The 17707-nt window shown below is 44.5% G+C and overlaps 1 protein-coding gene across 1 annotated transcript; it reads right to left on the bottom strand.

The window, feature by feature from the left end:
• Window positions 1–940: 940 nt before the first annotated feature.
• klhl20 (kelch-like family member 20) lies at window positions 941–15432 on the bottom strand. Its single transcript, XM_034555385.1, has 14 exons — window positions 15314–15432; window positions 13853–13916; window positions 10974–11231; window positions 10750–10858; window positions 9868–10074; window positions 8275–8433; window positions 7249–7343; window positions 5289–5404; window positions 4882–5065; window positions 4662–4805; window positions 4400–4533; window positions 4105–4313; window positions 3839–3945; window positions 941–2910 (listed from the first exon to the last, which is right to left on the bottom strand). The coding sequence occupies exons 2-14, from the start codon at window positions 13873–13875 to the stop codon at window positions 2826–2828; spliced, it is 1830 nt and encodes a 609-aa protein (XP_034411276.1). The 5' UTR covers window positions 13876–13916; window positions 15314–15432; the 3' UTR covers window positions 941–2825.
• Between the last annotated feature and the right edge of the window lie 2275 nt (window positions 15433–17707).

The following is a 17707-nucleotide window of genomic DNA, read 5'->3' as shown; positions in this document are numbered from 1 at the left end:
TATTTATTACTATTATAGATAAATATACCAGTATCGTATCGAATTTGTGGTATCGTATTGAATTCTGGTATCGTAAGTATCGGGTATCGGGATATTTATGGCAGGTATCGTATCCAAGTTCTAATTTTGGTATTGTGACAACCCTACATCAGAGACCATGGAAACATGGGGTTTACAAAAACATGCACGGGAGCCTCAACCCGAGTGGGATTTCCTTTGTATGTCTGTGGCAGTTACGAGTAGCAACATATTTATGGGGAAGCAAGCATACACAATCTATATGTGAACATGTGTTTATCCAAAGTCAAAAAATAGTCATGACATGATCAGACAGATCGCCAAGCTGCACCCTGAAGCCTCCCCACTAGCATGGAAAAATAAGCCCAGCAACATCAAGAGTTGCCATATTGTGTAATATTGAACATTTAAGCAATAAAAGAAGTTGGGACCTTCTCACTCATGGAAATGAGCTCATAACGGCAGCCCGGCTCGTTGTTACCACGCAAAGTGCAGGACTGGTGGAGCCGCTTGTGGCACCATGCGGGTCAGAAGGTGGCCGACGACTTTGGGGCATGAGTCCGTCATCCTCAGCGTGAGGCCTGAGATGTTTGATTCCTATGATGATTCGTCCGTCCGTCCGATAAAGTTGAACACCCATATAAAATACACTTAAAAAAAATAAGTAAAAGATCAAATCTAAAATACACTTCCAATCACAGTGCAATCAATTTGGAGATTCACACCAAGCTCGTTCCAGCATCTATTCGACAACTTTGTGTTCCACCACCGGGGTTCTGCTGGAGAAGGGATCTCTTTTTTATACATCTCCAAGTCAGAGCTGCACTATAACCGTCCTCCAGCCGGTGGTGCCATTACACTGTACTGCATATGATGATGTACAAACGAAAAATGTGAGAAGTGAGAAAAAATAACCTGTGTCTCTAAACCCCATGAGCTGTTACTTTATTAATGCATATACAGTTAAGAAATAAATCCATGTGGTACATTATATTAACAACAAACTGGGATAAATATACTACTGCATTTGCCAAAAGAAAAAGTCTTTGTCGCAGGAAAGAGGTCAGACTTTGATGCTATTAGTGTTGAACAGACATCCAAATGCAAAAACTGTTTAATTCTGCATTTTAATGAAATGAAAACCGTTCCTGGATTTTTGTTGTCAGGGATATTATAGAACGTAATACAAAAAAAACCCACAAATCTCCAAAAGTGCTAAATTGTGAAACATCCGTTTGAGAATGCGGTCCTATTATTTGAATAATAAATGAGTCCAACGGTTTTATGCTGAATTAAAAGTAGCGTCAGCTGCGTTTGACACTGAACATATTTCTTGCATCACATCAGACCGAGCCGCCGCCCCCCCCACACACACACACACCCGACAGTTGCATTTCTGGGTTTGGTCTGGAATCCTCCGTGTCCACAGCGGACCTGGATCCTGTGTTCAGGGATTTTGTGACATGAGCTGTGCAACTCGCTTGTTACGGAGATAGGGAAATTAATCTAGTATTTTTAAAGCAGTACGTGTGTATTCAATCTCATGCATGCTCTCATTTTTGGATTATTGGCAAGAAAAAAAACGGGGTTAGTCTGTAAAAATGATGTTCCAAAACATCGAAACCGTGCTGTGAATTACGCTTCGAGGGAATCCTATTTGGTGGTGCATTGCTTTCGCTTTTTGACGTATTGCAAATATTTTCCAAATAGCTTGACAGACGTCTGACTAAAACCTAACCAAGTACTTTTGTTACCAATGTGTTTTAGTTTCAATCCTCAGTATGTTTTCTTTTTTTAAATGTAACTGATCATTTTGTTGCATAGGAACAAAAAAATGTGTAAGAGACGGGGTTGTTGAAACAGAATCGTCTGACAAAGCCTCCACTCACAAAATAATTACTCGGCAGGCGATTGGATGAAGCACCTGTCAATCAAACTCTTCACCAAGGTCAATCGAGAGAAGGGCGAGAAAAAAACCCTGCTTCACCACTGGGGGGGTTCTGGTGTGCTGGTTGAGACGATCACATCAAAAACGCACCGTCAGCCTTTAAACGCCTTCATGTAACAAACAGAACCGGGAGAAAGAAACAAAAAAAAAAGTGAGTAGCAGTGACTTCCTCTCATGCTACTCATCGGGCCTGGTGAAATAAAATCACTGTGTTTTGTTTCCCCGCTAACTGTCCACTGTTTAATGCTACAAATAAGAGCCACAGCTGACACGCCGAAAGCAGAAGAAAAAAAAGTGCAGTCAGTAATGCATTGAACATTGAAGGCTGGTCAGGAAACAGACACCGTGGGTCTGGTATGTTAAAACTAAACACAAACGTTATTCTTCCCCGGGGGTCGATTTGCAGCGACCTGGAGCTTGAACATTGTCGACCTCTGAAGCGTGAGCTGCTCTCCTCCAGCGGGTGAATCAAGCGGCCCGGATCGAGACGCTCGGAGGGGGAGAACTTGGTGAGAAGCTTAGCCCGTTTGTAGACTTTGGCTCTCGGCGCACTTCATGCTGTCCAACCGATGAAGACAACAAGCACACCCCAAAGTCGATGAACTCGGAGTGTTGGGGTGTGGGGTGTGTGTGTGTGTGGGGGGGGGTTTCGGGGATGAGCTCAGAGTTCAAAGTTTGTTCCTCTCTCCGTCTCGTCTCCCTCCCCCCACATCTATCTTGCATGAACTGCAGCGTCTCTTTCGGAGGCACGGGAGTCGGTGAAAAGAGGCATCCATTGCAACGTGATGAGAAGTGTGAGAGAGAGTGTGTGTGTGTGTGTGTGTGTGTGTGTTGGGCGGAGGATGGAGGGGGTCTGGCGTTACCATATGTGAGATTCACAGTGAGTCATTTTGATGACGCCCACCCCCCCACCTAGCCGTCGGTAGTTCATTCCTCCGTACAACCTGTTGAGAAGGAGAGTGAAATGATGAGGAACGAGAAGTTTAAGTGTGTGCGTGTGTCAGGAACTCCTAGAAGTGTGCTTTCTGGTCCTCACGGACGTGAACATGCCAGCATAGAAGAGGAGGACAAGACAGATTAAGGGGGAGTCGATACATTAATTGCTGGTTCTCTTCTTTGGACTTTTGCAGTGGTTTATTGGGCCTGTACTCTTTCCAATAAAAAGGTTTAAATAGACTTACACTAGGATCCTCTAGACCCAGAGCAGCGTCTGACAGTCTGTCTGAGCTAAACTGTTGGACAGACTAAGCTACTCTGAGTTATTTTTATTAAAATGCTCAGAACGAATCTGGAAAAACAGTTGCACCATGTGATCTTTAAGGGCTTTTATTGTGAAAGGTAAGAGCAGAGGCAGTGGACCTGGTCTGCGCCACCTTGGCCCCTCATTCAAAGCAACTTTATGTCCATTCTGCACGACCTGATTGGTTAACTAGCACTGTCGTTCGTTTGCTCGCTCAATGCTAATGATTCGATTCAGAATCAGCATCGTGATCAATTGTCTAACAGAACCCTTCACACGCACTCGTTCTGAAAGCCACACGCGCCCCATGAACTCTACACTGACCGACTACGGCAACCTCACAGGGTCAAAACTCAACACGGGCCAGCAGAGGACAGCACACTGGCGCCAGCTCGTTAAAAAAGGATGTTAAGTTATAAATAATAAATATATGTATATATATATGTATGTAATTATTTATTATTAGGTTAACTCTAGTAATTCTGCCATTTTCTGCTACTTTTAATTTAAAAAATCTAAACAATTATATTCTTTCAATGTCGATTCCCCCGAGGTAGTGAATATCGATGCTATTCAAGGTTTCGTGCTGAAGTCAGAAGTTCCAGTATGGTGATGGCCCCTTCCCCTCTCACCTCCATGTGTTGGCGTCGGGGTCGTAGACTTCTATCGTTTTGAGATACGTCGTCCCGTCGAAGCCGCCCACGGCCATCAGCTGACCATTCACCACAGCCAAGCCCACCTATACACACACACACACACACAGTTACACTTCAGCCTCGTACACAGATTAAACCACTGTCAGTATCTTTAATAACAGTAGAAGTCAGAACCTCTCAGATTAAACAGTCTTTGACGTACGACTCACGCAGAAGACTCAAACACATTTCCACACACTCACCCCGCTCCGCCTGGACGTCATGGCCACCACGGGAGACCACTGGTTGGTCCTGGGGTTGTACCGCTCGGCGCTGCTCAGCTCTGTGGTGTCGTCTCTCCCCCCAACGGAGTAGATCATATCCTGGTATACGGCGCAGCCCAGGTGCTTCCTCCTGGTTCCCATCGGGGACACCGTGTGCCAGCGGTTCTCTTGAGGGTTGTAACGTTCCACTGAGGGACGGAGCGAGAGAGAATGCTTTGTCAAAAAGCTCTTGGTTCCTTTAAGATTGTACTCATCCCGTAACTCAGTGCTGCACCTGTGTTTAATGGCGACGTCCCATCAGAACCCCCGACAGCGTACAGGAAGCCCCCCAGCACAGCGACGGCTACACCCAGCCGCCTGGTGCTCATGGACGCCACACGGGTCCATTTGTTCTCCTTGGGGTCATACCTAAAGCAGAAGAGGGACAGCCATGTTCAGAAATGTTCTGCGGGAATATTGGAACATTCAGAGCAGAGATCTTTGACTGAATTATTCTGATAACATTGACAGGAAAACGGATAGGACTAGTCGGGTACCTTTCTACGATGTTGAGACAGGAAACCCCATCTTGTCCCCCGACAGCATACAGATAACCGCCGAGGACGGCCACTCCCACGCTGGTGCGACACGTGCTGGTGGGGGCCACGTCGCTGCTCCACTGGTTGGTCTTCGGGTCATAGCTGGACGGAGACGAGATGTGAGAACACGCTCATAATTTGGATTCCAAACCTGAACCTGAGAGACCGTGGCGCCCACCGCTCCACGGAGTTGAGGTAGGACGAGCCGTCGTGACCCCCCACCGCGTACAGCAAGTCGTCTAGAACGCTGACGCCGACTCCGCACCGCCGCTTACTCATCGACGCCACCATCCGCCACTCGTTGGTCTGGGGGTCGTAGCGCTCCACGCTGGATATGGCATCGCCACTACACCAACCGCCGACTAAAGGAGATGAGGAGACGTGGTAAGGAGAGGCAAAGGGACCGAGGGCAGTGTCAAAATTAGCCCACGATAAAGGGGAGCCCTTCCATTCAGCCGAAAAGTACTTTTTTGGGGAAAACTCGGCAGGAAAACTCTGGTTTTAAAAGGGCGACATGTATTCTAGCCGGGCGGGGGGGGGGGGGGGGAGGGAGTCTCGGTTGTATCGCGGCCTAGAGGAGCTGACCTGCAAAGAGGACCTCGCCACAGCGGATGGGTTTCCTTGGACGAGTTCTGGGGCCCTGCATCAGCGGCCTCTCCTGTGGCAGTAGCAGGTAATTCTTAGCCTCATCAACCAGGTCTCTGAAAATAAATGCACATACAGTGGGTACAGAAAGTATTCAGACCCCTTAAAATGTTTCACTCTTTGTTTCATTGCAGCCATTTGCTAAAATCAAAAAAGTTAATTTTATTTCTCATTAATGTACACAAGGGCTGCAACAACGAATCGATTAAATCCCCAGTTCTGTTCTGTTGAATAAAGGGTTGGAAATTAATGCTTTTTTGTTTTTTTCAGATTAATCGATTATTAAAATAATCGTTAGTTGCATCCCTAATGTACACTCAGCACCCCATCTTGACAGAAAAACAGAAATGTAGAATTCTTTGCAAATTTATTAAAAAAGAAAAACTGAAATATCACAGTCATAAGTATTCAGACCCTTTGCTGTGACACTCATATTTAACTCACACGCTGTCCATTTCTTCTGATCCTCCTTGAGATGGTTCTACTCCTTCATTGGAGTCCAGCTGTGTTTAATTCAACTGATTGGACTTGATTAGGAAAGGCACACACCTGTCTATATAAGACCTTACAGCTCACAGTGCATGTCAGAGCAAATGAGAATCATGAGGTCGAAGGAACTGCAAGGCACAGATCTGGCCAAGGTTACAAAAGAATTTCTGCAGCACTCAAGGTTCCTAAGAGCACAGTAGCCTCCATAATCCTTAAATGGAAAAAGTTTGGGACGACCAGAACTATTCCTAGACCTGGCCGTCCAGCCAAACTGAGCAATCGTGGGAGAAGAGCCTTGGTGAGAGGTAAAGAAGAACCCAAAGATCACTGTGGCTGAGGGAGATGGGAGAAAGTTCCACAAAGTAAACTATCACTGCAGCCCTCCACCAGTTGGGGCTTTATGGCAAAGTGGCCCAACGGAAGCCTCTCAGTGCAAGACATGAAAGCCCGCATAGAGTTTGCCAAAAAACACATGAAGGACTCCCAGACTATGAGAAATAAGACTCTCTGGTTTGATGAGACCAAGATTGAACTTGTTGGCATTCATTCTAAGCGGTATGTGTGGAGAAAACCAGGCACTGCTCATCACCTGCCCAATACAATCCCAACAGTGAAACATGGTGGTGGCAGCATCATGCTATGGGGGTGTTTTTCAGCTGCAGGGACAGGACGACTGGTTGTAATTGAAGGAAAGATGAATGCGGCCAAGTACAGAGATATCCTAGAAGAAAACCTCTTCCAGAGTGCTCTGGACCTGGGCCGAAGGTTCATCTTCCAACAAGACAATGAGCACACAGCTAAAATAACAAAGGAGTGGCTTCGGAACAACTCTGTGACCATTCTTGACTGGCCCAGCCAGAGCCCTGACCTAAACCCAATTGAACATCTCTGGAGAGTCCTGAAAATGGCTGTCCACCAACGTTCACCACCCAACCTGACGGAACTGGAGAGGATCTGCAAGGAAGAATGGCAGAGGATCCCCAAATCCAGGTGTGAAAAACTTGTTCATCATCATTCCCAAGAAGACTCATGGCTGTACTAGCCCAAAATGGTGCTTCTACTCAATACTGAGCAAAGGGTCTGAATACTTCATTCTACATTTCTGTTCTTTTCTGTCAAGATGGGGTGCTGAGTGTACATTAATGAGAAATAAAATGAACTTTTTATGATTTTAGCAAATGGCTGCAATGAAAGTAAAACATGTCAAGGGGTCGGAATACTTTCCGTACCCACTGTATGTAATATGTATATAATCATAAATCAAAAGGTTAAATATCGTCACTGTATGGTTTTTATCGTGCGAAATGGACGTTTTCTCCTCTGTATTTTTCTTACTGCTCTAACTAAAACGGGATCTAGATCAGCAGCATTTTCCACCATCGAAATGTTCGACAAACAAACAAAACCTCACCTGCACTCCTCGTCGCTCTTGATGAGTGGGTCAGACCCTACGGTGCCCACCAGGAACTTGGGGCTGAGCAGCGGCAGACGGACATGCTGCAGGACCTACGGAAAACAGGACAATCCACGTCAGTCCCAGCATGCCACAACAGAAGCCCGAAGTAACGCTGGGAAGGAAGGGGTAGGGGGGGTTGTAACCTCAGCCAGACCTGCAAACTCATGAGGGGTGAAAAAGGTGACACCGGGGGGGCAGTGCTCTGGCCCTGACCCCCTGAAATGATCAGGCTGCATTTCGCATACCCTGCTTTATCAATTTTGATAAAATACTGGGACAGTGGAAAGCTGTACTGCACTTCTAATGTCTGTTTTGACCTCCACCTTCAGCCAGGCCCAGCTCCACTTGCATCTCAGCCCTTCGTCAAGCTGTGCTACATATACAGCATCCTCTTCCTTCAACTCTTTCATTCTGAAACGGACCACGTCATCTTATCAATATCTGGGCCTCTTATGACCACAAAATCACGCTGTTGGCTAAGCCAAACTACGTGATTTACTTCATTTCAATTTGAGTTAAAAAAGTGACTGAGTTAACTGAACCAGACCGTTAGCTAACATCATAGCGTTAGCTAACGTCAAAGCGTTAGCTAACGTCATATCAAGATAAGAAAAACAGGGTGGGAAAGATTTGATGGGGATAACGTGACAAAAATATTACGACGCATAACTTGGATGGCGAGTGACCTTCGTTAGTTAAACAGCATATTACATAGTTCCTAGCAAACAAGACTACTAGTGTGCATTGCTGATCCAGTAGTACCGACGGTAACTTCAACTTGGCGCGAAGGGATGAAAAATTGGAGAGAAACGTAGACGCTGTAGACAACGCTGATTGATCAAGACTCGACACGTCACATCAAAGATGTTTTATTTGCGAAGATAACTCACGACATCAACTTTTCTCCGTGTCTCACTCCGATCTCAGAAACGCTGCCCGGCCGAAAGATGACAAGTTTGCAGGTATGCTCAACGAACGAACCTGGGGCAACTGCGGCCGGCGCTCTTGGATGCTGTACTTCACCCAGGCCATCACAGCGTTGAAAACCTGCTCCTCGCTCCGCACATTGAGCTCGTCGCTGGAAATGATGTCGATCAGCTGGTTGGCGGGCAGCAGCATGAACTCCTCACTTTCCATCACCTGAGAAAAACGGGGGGGTAGGCAAAGGGAGGACGGGGGAATTCAAAGTCGGCTAGTTCCCCCGACCGCATCCCACCACTATGACGCTTCCCCTTTGAGTCATTTGAGTTCATCGCGACGCACGCCATGGTTCAATGACAGACGGATATCGGAGGCTTGTCACAGAGGGCAACACAGTGGTGTCATAACATGAGTTATGCTGGCTGCATCCTATTTAGTTCGTTAGTGCCTGTGGTATGAAGCGGGGCTGGTCGGACTGACTGGGACTGCCCCTGTTCAACCGAGCGCGTAGTGACGCACGGTGTCAATGAAACGCTGTGAACACGTGTGCGAGACGCAGCTCTTCAACGAGGCGGCAGTTACACAGTTACATATGATGTTCATTATTATCATCACAAGCATGGAGGAAAGAAGTATTTGATCCGATTTTGTAAGTTTGCCCACTGACAAAGAAACAAAGGGTCAACCATGACCATCAATCGCCCTCGTTCCATAGAGGATCTCACCTTATGAGGTATCGATGATCATGAGAAAGGTGAGGGTTCAACCCAGAACTACACGGGAGGAACTTGTTAATGATCTCAAGACAGCTGGGACCAGTCACCAAGAAACCCATTGGTCACGCACTACGCCGTAATGGCACAGGACGACCTCACCGCATCGAGGGGAGGATGGACGGGGCCATGCACATATACTTATTTCACACAATCAAATGCAAATAAATGTATTACTTTTGTGTTGTATGTATTTATGTATGTATTTATTTTCAAAATTTTTTAAATATATTAGTCTTTCACTGTTAAAATAAACCTACCATTAAAATTATAGACCCTTCATTTCTTTGACAAAGGGCAAACTTACAAAATCAAGGGATCAAATATTCAAATTCAGGCCACAGTTGAAAATAAGAATTTGTTCTTAATCTGTTTCACCTGGCTAAATAAAGGTTAAATAAAAAAATACTTATTTCCTCCACTGTAGCTAGCTGCACTAGGCAAGATGTTTGTATGGAAAAGACAAAACGGGACTGCCAGAGAGAGTCCTGTTGCTCTATTGTTGCTCAATCTGCCCAACGCTGTGACTGCATGCGTTTATTGTGAAAAGCAACGTTCTGCGAAGCTAAACGTTTCCAAATGAGACGCCTCGACGCCCCCCCCCCCCCCCCCCCCCCCCTCTTCTTCTTCTTCTTCTTGTGTCGTGTTGCCACGAAAAGCGTTCCCGTTGCATGATATTTTCTTTTCTTGTTTGTATTCGTGAGTCAATAGACTGGAATGTGTCACATGTATGTGCACTTGTCCTGGGGCTTGGAAAGAGGGTGGGAGAACAGTGCTGGAGAGAGAAGCGGTAAAACTAACATTGTGCATTTTCATAACGTCGATGACAGCGCGGGAATTCTCGGGGAAGGCGGACGGTTGCTCTTCTCCGTGGGCTTACCTCCTGGAAGTTGTGCTGGGTGAACTTGTCTGCGATGCGGAGCAACTCGCGGCAGGAGTGTGTGTCCGCGAAGGCCCGGATGCCCAGACAGTTGGAGGGATCCAGCTGCCGCTTGAGGAACTCGCAGCAGGCCTCCTGGATCTCGGCCAGCTGCAGGAGGCAGGCGGCGGGGAGCAGCGTCTGCACATTTCCCTCCTCTACCGTCACCTGGGGGAGTGGTGGTCAGAGACTCTTCACGAGCATAGAGGCCTTTTATCGGTTCCTTCCAACAGTTGCACACGCCCAATGATGCAACACCGCGTTATGCGTTTTAGTTAATTTTCAAATGCTCAAAAAGCATGGTGCCAATACACCTGAAGGGGACACTTCATTTTAATCAGCTGAAGTCGGGCTAGTTAGCGCTAGCAGCATATTCCTGCTTGGCTGAATAACGTTAAGGGAGACTGCATTGATTTACATTATGATGCGTCCAAGGTCTACACAGAAATAATGATCTTTGGACGAGTGGAAATTATAAGCTCATCGTGATGGGCTCAAAAATAATATCGTAACATTTTGTTTTTGGGGAGAATTTGTATTTTAAGGAGATGATTTCACAGCGAAAATAAAACATATTAGAGAGGGGAATTATAATTAGGATCTTTAAATAATTAAAACTACTAATGGAATAAGTATTAAGGAATATTGAATCTTTTTTTAATTTTTTTTTATTGTTGTTTATTATGTGAATAAACACTATAGACGACATGAACACAGTAAAAAACACAGACGCAACATCGATTAAATCTCCTCAGTAGTGGCCTGTGGCGTTTTGTGTTACTATAAAACAACATGCCGCCGAACCCTCGTGGCAGAAAACAATTTGCCGTTTCCGGCTGTTACCTGCGAGGTGTAGGCAAAGTCGATGAGCAGCTCCATGGCTCGCTCGTCAATATCGCGGATGACCACTTCCGTCTGCCGGCTCTCCGCCAGCTCCCCGGTGAACATCGCCCTGAAGAGAAACATGCAGACCGAGATGGATTACCGTCACAGCCAGGACTCGAGGTACTCCATCTGTCCTTTCGAATAGGTTTTCCCTTCACCAGCCGCGAGCCACCTCCCCGTACCTGAAGTAAGGGCTGCAGGCAGACAGGATGACGCGGTGGGCGTAGATCTTCTTGGCGCCCACCACCAGCACCACGTCGCAGAGCTCCCGGTGCTTCCTCAGCAGGTTGATCACCTCCAGGGTCTGCCGCGGGTGTTTGTCCGAAACGTAGGGCATGCGCGCAGGCTGGGGGACCCCCTCTGGGAGCTTGTTGGGGTCCCCCAGGGTGCAGCGGTTGGTGATGTCCATTCCGGTGGCGTCTTGGCGTGCGCTGGTGACCCTGAGCATGGAGCAGACGGGCAAAGGTTCTATGTAAATACATTCGTGGTTTACCTCTTGATAACTCACCTTTTAACTCTATTGTTACGGTTATTTTACATTAGTTTATTTTTTAACTATCAAATTGCTTTACTTTTGTATTGAGAGAAAAAAAACCTCACACACACACACACACACACACACACACACACACACACACACACACACACACACACACACACACACACACACACACACACACACACACACACACACACACACACACACACACACACACACACACACACACACACACACACACACACACACACACACACACACACACACACACACACACACACACACACACACACACACACACACACACACACACACACACACACACACACCTCAGAACAACAAGAATCAAGCAAGTACAATTTCTTCAATAAAGTTAAACTACAAAGTGACATCAGTAAGAGCCATTTAAGTGCTACTACGGCTCTACCTTCCCTATTCAAGGTATAGTCGAAAAAGATGTGTTTTTAGTTTGGACGGAAGATGTAGAGACTTTCTGCTATCCTGATGTCAATGGGGATCTCATTCCACCATTGAGGAGCCAGCACAGCAAACAGTCGTGACTTTGAGTGTTTAGCTCGTAGTGACGGAGCTACAAGCCAATTGGCAGAAGCCGAGCGAAGTGAACAAATTAACAGCTAGAATGCCAAAGGTTTGCTTTAAATGGAGCATTCTTTGACAAAAGCAAAGTTTGAAGAACAAAATCATTATTTCTAACCTTGTCAATGTCTTGACTTTGACATTTTCTATTCATTTTGCAAATCATTTGATAAATAAAAGTGTGAGTTCTCGTGGAAAGTGTGAGTTTTTATGGAAAACACGACATTTTCTGGGTGACCCCAAACTTCTGAACGGTAGTGTGTGTGTGTATATATATATATATATATATATATATATATATATATGTTTTTTTGAAAGGTGCAATGTAAATGAAGTTTAGTATAATTGTTATTATCATCATCATCACCATTATTACAATTATTATTATTATGTGAGACCTGGGAGAAATATACATTTTCAAAAGTAGAACTCAAAATATTCATTAGGGAAAATTGGTGGAATAATCCATGTTTTTTCAACAAGAGAGGCGCATGAGACTTTAAAAATACAAACCGGAGGTTTTTATTTTGAAAGAAGGGGGCAAAGACGAGTCAGAGGGGATCTAATGGAAGACCCCATCGAGGATTTGCGTGATAGAAATGGATCCGATGTAGGGTCAGGCCTTTTTTTTTTTTTTTCATACTATGGAGGGAAAGATAATTATAATAATCAGACGAGCTCTGCCTCCTAATTACTAGAGTAACGCTGTAGATTTTATCTTATTTTTTTAAAAGGAGTGTCCATGTGGAGGACGGGCACTTCCGTGCTAACACATTAGCAGGGTTGCTCCTGTCACGGAATTTCATTCCACCTAAAACTCTCTCGCTGCTCCCTGAAAGCCGACAATGGGAGCCAGCAGTCTGGTGTTTTTTTTTTTAGCTGCGTCATTGTCCACAGAGCAATGCAGGAGCATACTTATGAACTAGATGCTGGAGCAAACTCCTCCATTACTGTAGAACTGAACCACGAGCAGGATGCACACACACTCTTTACGTCCGACTGACTGGGGATGATGAACAAAAGCTGAAGTGATGAAGTAAAACATGAGCCGAGTGCACGTAGGAGTTCGGTGTGGGCAGGCTGCTCTGCAGGTGCAGCTGAACCCACTCAAACTGGACTGAGGAGCCAATAATATATTTAGCATATTTGCAGTTACAATGTATTGAAGAACATTAGTAATAACAAAATATATAAATACATACGGTTTAGAAATCAACATTGATCAAATCATTGATTGCATATAAACAGTGGATATAGTCTTCATGACGTTGATTTGTGGCCTTTAGATTTTAGCCGTCGCCATCTTGGATTTTCCAAAACCAGTGAACAGAAGTGATCATATTTGTACGTGGCGTAGAGATGCCGTTATCTCTGGTAGCGGCCTGTCAATTGCAAGGTAGCCCCGGCCTAAAGCTTACTCTGCTTTATGGTCTATTTGACTCTAAATGGAGCATTATTTAATAAATGACCATCATGCTGTATTGAAGAAGACTTGAAACTAGAGATTGAGACCATAAACTCATGTTTATAATGTTTACTGAGGGAATAAATCAAGAGAGAAGTAGAGTCATCTTTTCTAATAGACTTCTATACAACCAGAGGAGTCGCCCCCTGCTGGACATTAGAATTAATGCAAGTTTAAGACACTTTTGCACTTGCTTCACAATCTGAGGTCGCCACCTGGGTCACATATAAGTACACCTTAACCACGTGACAAAGACACAAAAGCTCATAGCATCCACATGTGACTGTTAAATACAAGTTGTCTTTCAGAGATAGGAGTAGGATACAACACCAGCGTCAATAAATAAAAACAAACAGTCAAACTGAGTCCAGATGGTGCAAAACAGTGGGACTCAAAGACGCTTTCTTGGCGACCACAGCTTTGACTAAAACACAGTTCGTGTTTAACATGTTCTTCAAACTGCAGAGGGTTTTAAAGAGTTTCCGTGGAACCACACCTACCTGCGCATTGGCTTCGTGTCCATGCACTGAAGAGCAATGTTGGGTCCCACACCTTGGGGTTGACCTACATACAATAAAACAGCAAAACAAAATTACGCCTTCTGTGTGGCATGTCTGTCCTCACCACTGATCCAACATGAGGAGTTTAAGAAATTGAAAGTCAATGGAGCAAATATGTGCCAGAAAGCCCTTTCACAATTGAAAGTTTAGTCTGGTACCTAGTTCTGCATTTCTATTTGAACAACGTAATTAGGACTGATGATGATGATGATGATGATGATACAAGCTAAGCCATCCTTTTTATTCATATATTTTGTATTATCATCATCATAGTTTGTGCCACAAACCCTGTCCTGCTACCTCCTGAATTTGACTTGTAGGCCATTTCTCTCAACAAGAATCAGATCAGATGAGATCATGAGACACACCTGTACCATACATTACAATCAAATGCCACCACTGCACAGGAAACCCTGCCATTGTGACGTTTATGCTGTACAGTTGTGTACAGACCTCAAGTGGAGACTATAACTGTGTGGAAACAATGCATCAATTGGGTTGGATGCATTGAAAAACAACAACTTTCAATGAAACGCAATCTGACACGACACCAACACAATGACCGTAGAGTTGAATCTACGCAGAATATATACAAATCGACATAAAACCTACGGTATCCATTCATTGCATGGCAATTTAATTGGGTAGTATTTTATAGCTGTAACTATTGCAGTGGTAACTTAAGTGTGTTAGCGAGTTATACTCATTATACACCTTGGAGTACAATATTCCCATGCAACTCATCTACTGTTATAGTCAGCGAGGTTAGGAGGTTAAGGTCAAGAGAATGAATGGGAAACATTACACAGCTGCATTGTGGGTATGCGAATGGTTCAATTAGAGTCCTCGCCTTTGGGACTAGTCTGTCCCTGAACGCAGCAGCTAGCTCGCTAAATTATTGAAACATGACGTTATTAGTTTACTCACAGGTGGGATTAATTAGCGGGGAGACGATTAGCTAGTGCTGCACGTGAACAGCAGCTATTAACGTCAGACCCAAAACGTAAAGCTAACACACGGAAGCTTCCCGATAGTGACTTGTGTTCAGCTCGTTTTATCTGTGTTATTAACGGGTTATTGAAGTATGCTAGCGGTTTGTTGTTAGCTGATAGACAGATCCGGAATGGAGGGGAAGTCCTGTCTGGCTGACGTTCATCACAATTGGGCTCTAGTGGTGTTAACAATAGTTGTGACCGAAGCCATGATAGTGCTAGAGAGAATGCACGCAGAACTAACGTAGTACAAAAAGCGAGCTACCGCAGCTAGCTAGCTCACCAGTTGACGTTAGTTGGCTACAGCTGTCACGCTAACGTTAAATAAGTTAACATCACCGCTTCCGGAAAGGAATGCCTTGACAACTATGTGAGGGGGGGAAGTAGATCCGGTAAAGACAGGGTTTACCTTATGTCTCCATCCCGGCGACAGAAAGAAGTGGCCCCGGATTGCTAATGTTTACAATTGTATGCCGTCGGCTGAAAGCTGGGGCTTTTCACCCTTCCTATGCGCATGCCAAATGCCATGCGAAACTTCCGGGCATTGGGTTTTTCAAAATAAAAGTATGAAATGACATCATTGTTTTACACGTATGCCGACAAGCAAGTTAGAACATGTCATAGGATTCACACAACTGTTTGATTTTTTTAATGTAATAATTACATTGTATTAACATCAAGGGATGTTTAGAGTTATTAAAGTGCCCGTTCTCTGAGATTCAGGTCATTTTTTCATTTGCGCCTGTCCACCAGAAAGCGCTACAAACCTGCAGCTTTGGAAGCGAATTAAAGGTAGAAATCTTGAAAGGCTTTTCACAGGTGTTTTGTTTTCACCTTCGCCGAGGAGAAACAAGGGGAAATGACTTGCGTGATTCCTGTCGCCGACAAGGTTAGAAAGTGCAGTTCCTCCAACAAAGTGTTACATGGGCAATAAGCGAACGTTTCAGAAAACGATCTCCGACATATAGGTCTTTTTCCAAAGATAAATTAATCTACTTTCATTACTTTTAGGGTGGAGGGGTGTGTGTAGATTTAACAAAACAATATGCTTAGTCTACATAAATTACAATAACTAAGTAGCCTACACTATAAAATAAATCGATTGTATGCATTTTTTTCTTTGGTATGTTTTGTCATATACAGATATGCAATAATGATGACTGGGAATATGTATGTTGATATTGTCAAATGTTAAGTCTCTATTTGATCGTTTGACGAGATGATACAGTGACTAAGCTTCAAAGCTAACGTGCACTGGGGCCCAGTGTAAAAACCTTATGCCACCACTAGCTTCCCAGATCTCAGACAGTGTATCACTGGTCTGTAAGCTATGTGTTTTATTTAGACACGTCTGTCTGCTAAATGTAATTATTCCACCTTAATTACAAATAATAATCCATTGCTCCTGCTTAGGTGAACTCTCTTTTGTTAAAGCCTGTTTTGATTTTTGTTTACTATTTTGCAAATTTTACAGTTACAATCTGTAATTGAAGAATATGCTACCTGAACTCCAAAACTGCACATTAAAACATCAGAATATTTCAAACCTGCAGTGTAATTATTTGTTCTTATTGTTTGACAATGCACTCATAATTTAATTCCTTGATAAGCATATTAGCATTCAGGCTAAGTAGCTCATGAGAATGTGTGGCAGTAGGATCATCTAACATTGCAGTCTCTAAAACAAAAACATTGTGAAGAACTTCAGCATCCTCTATTGCCATCATTTCTAAAACATAACATCTAATTACCTTTTTTCCACCTCAGGTGAACAACCTGTGCTGGCACATGCGCTGCCTCTCCTGCAGTGTTTGTAACACATAGCTGGGGCGACATGAGCTGCTACATCAAGGACAAGGAGGTTTTCTGCAAACTCGACTACTTCAGGTGAGTCAGCCCCGACAGTTTTATCTCCAGTCACACTCTTGTATAAATAAGGATCATGTAAGGAAAATAAACAAAGTTTAGGCTGAGCCCGCAGGAGGCTTGTCATGTGTTTGTTCATCTGTTTGTCCACACTCCTCCGATGTGTACGATGCACATGCAAACTACAATTAAAACTATTAACACACAAATGGCTACTTCTACCAATACTCATTTGATCCATACTCCCTGGCTCTCTTCCAGGATGTCTGAATCCCCATCTGGGCGCTGACCTGCTGCTCTTTGGTGTCCTCACATGTTTCACCACCGTCGGGTCAGTCTCTCCTGCCCGATGTTTCCTGACATCATTCCCATTTGAACGCTCATCAGTTTCAGCTCCTTGTTTGTCATTTTCTTCTTGTCAGTTGACCTTTGTGCAATGGTTCAAGTGATACCACACTCTACTTCCTTCAACCTATACCGCTGTTGGCTTGCACCACCTTTATAGAGACCGCACCGCCTTGGCTCGTGCCATTTTCGTCGGAAGACTTTAACGTACAGCAGGTCCCCAGGCACCACTGGTCTCTCTGGCTTCTGGTCGGAGTCTGGCTCTTTTCCTTTTTCCTGCAACTAGATGTCAGTTACTTGCTTCATATAGTCCTTCAATTATATTTGAAGCTGCTTTGTTGAGTGGCGGACATAGGTCTACCCCTGTTTGCATTTCATGTGATGTTAGGTGTTTTGAACCTTTTCAGTACTAAATAATATTGTTTGGTAATGTAGGGTATTGAGAAACTGTTAACATTACCTATGCGTCTACACTTTTCTACACGGAGAGAGTGAGCTGCGATCTCCTTTACACCACGACCAACACACACAAGGGGGGTGGGGGGGTTTACACACATTTCCTGGGCGTTCAACCAACGTATGCTAAAGATTA

The sequence above is a fragment of the Cyclopterus lumpus genome, chromosome 17 (genome assembly GCF_009769545.1).
Source record: "Cyclopterus lumpus isolate fCycLum1 chromosome 17, fCycLum1.pri, whole genome shotgun sequence".
NCBI classification, from domain to species: domain Eukaryota; kingdom Metazoa; phylum Chordata; class Actinopteri; order Perciformes; family Cyclopteridae; genus Cyclopterus; species Cyclopterus lumpus.
This window is presented reverse-complemented; position numbering and strand designations above follow the sequence as displayed.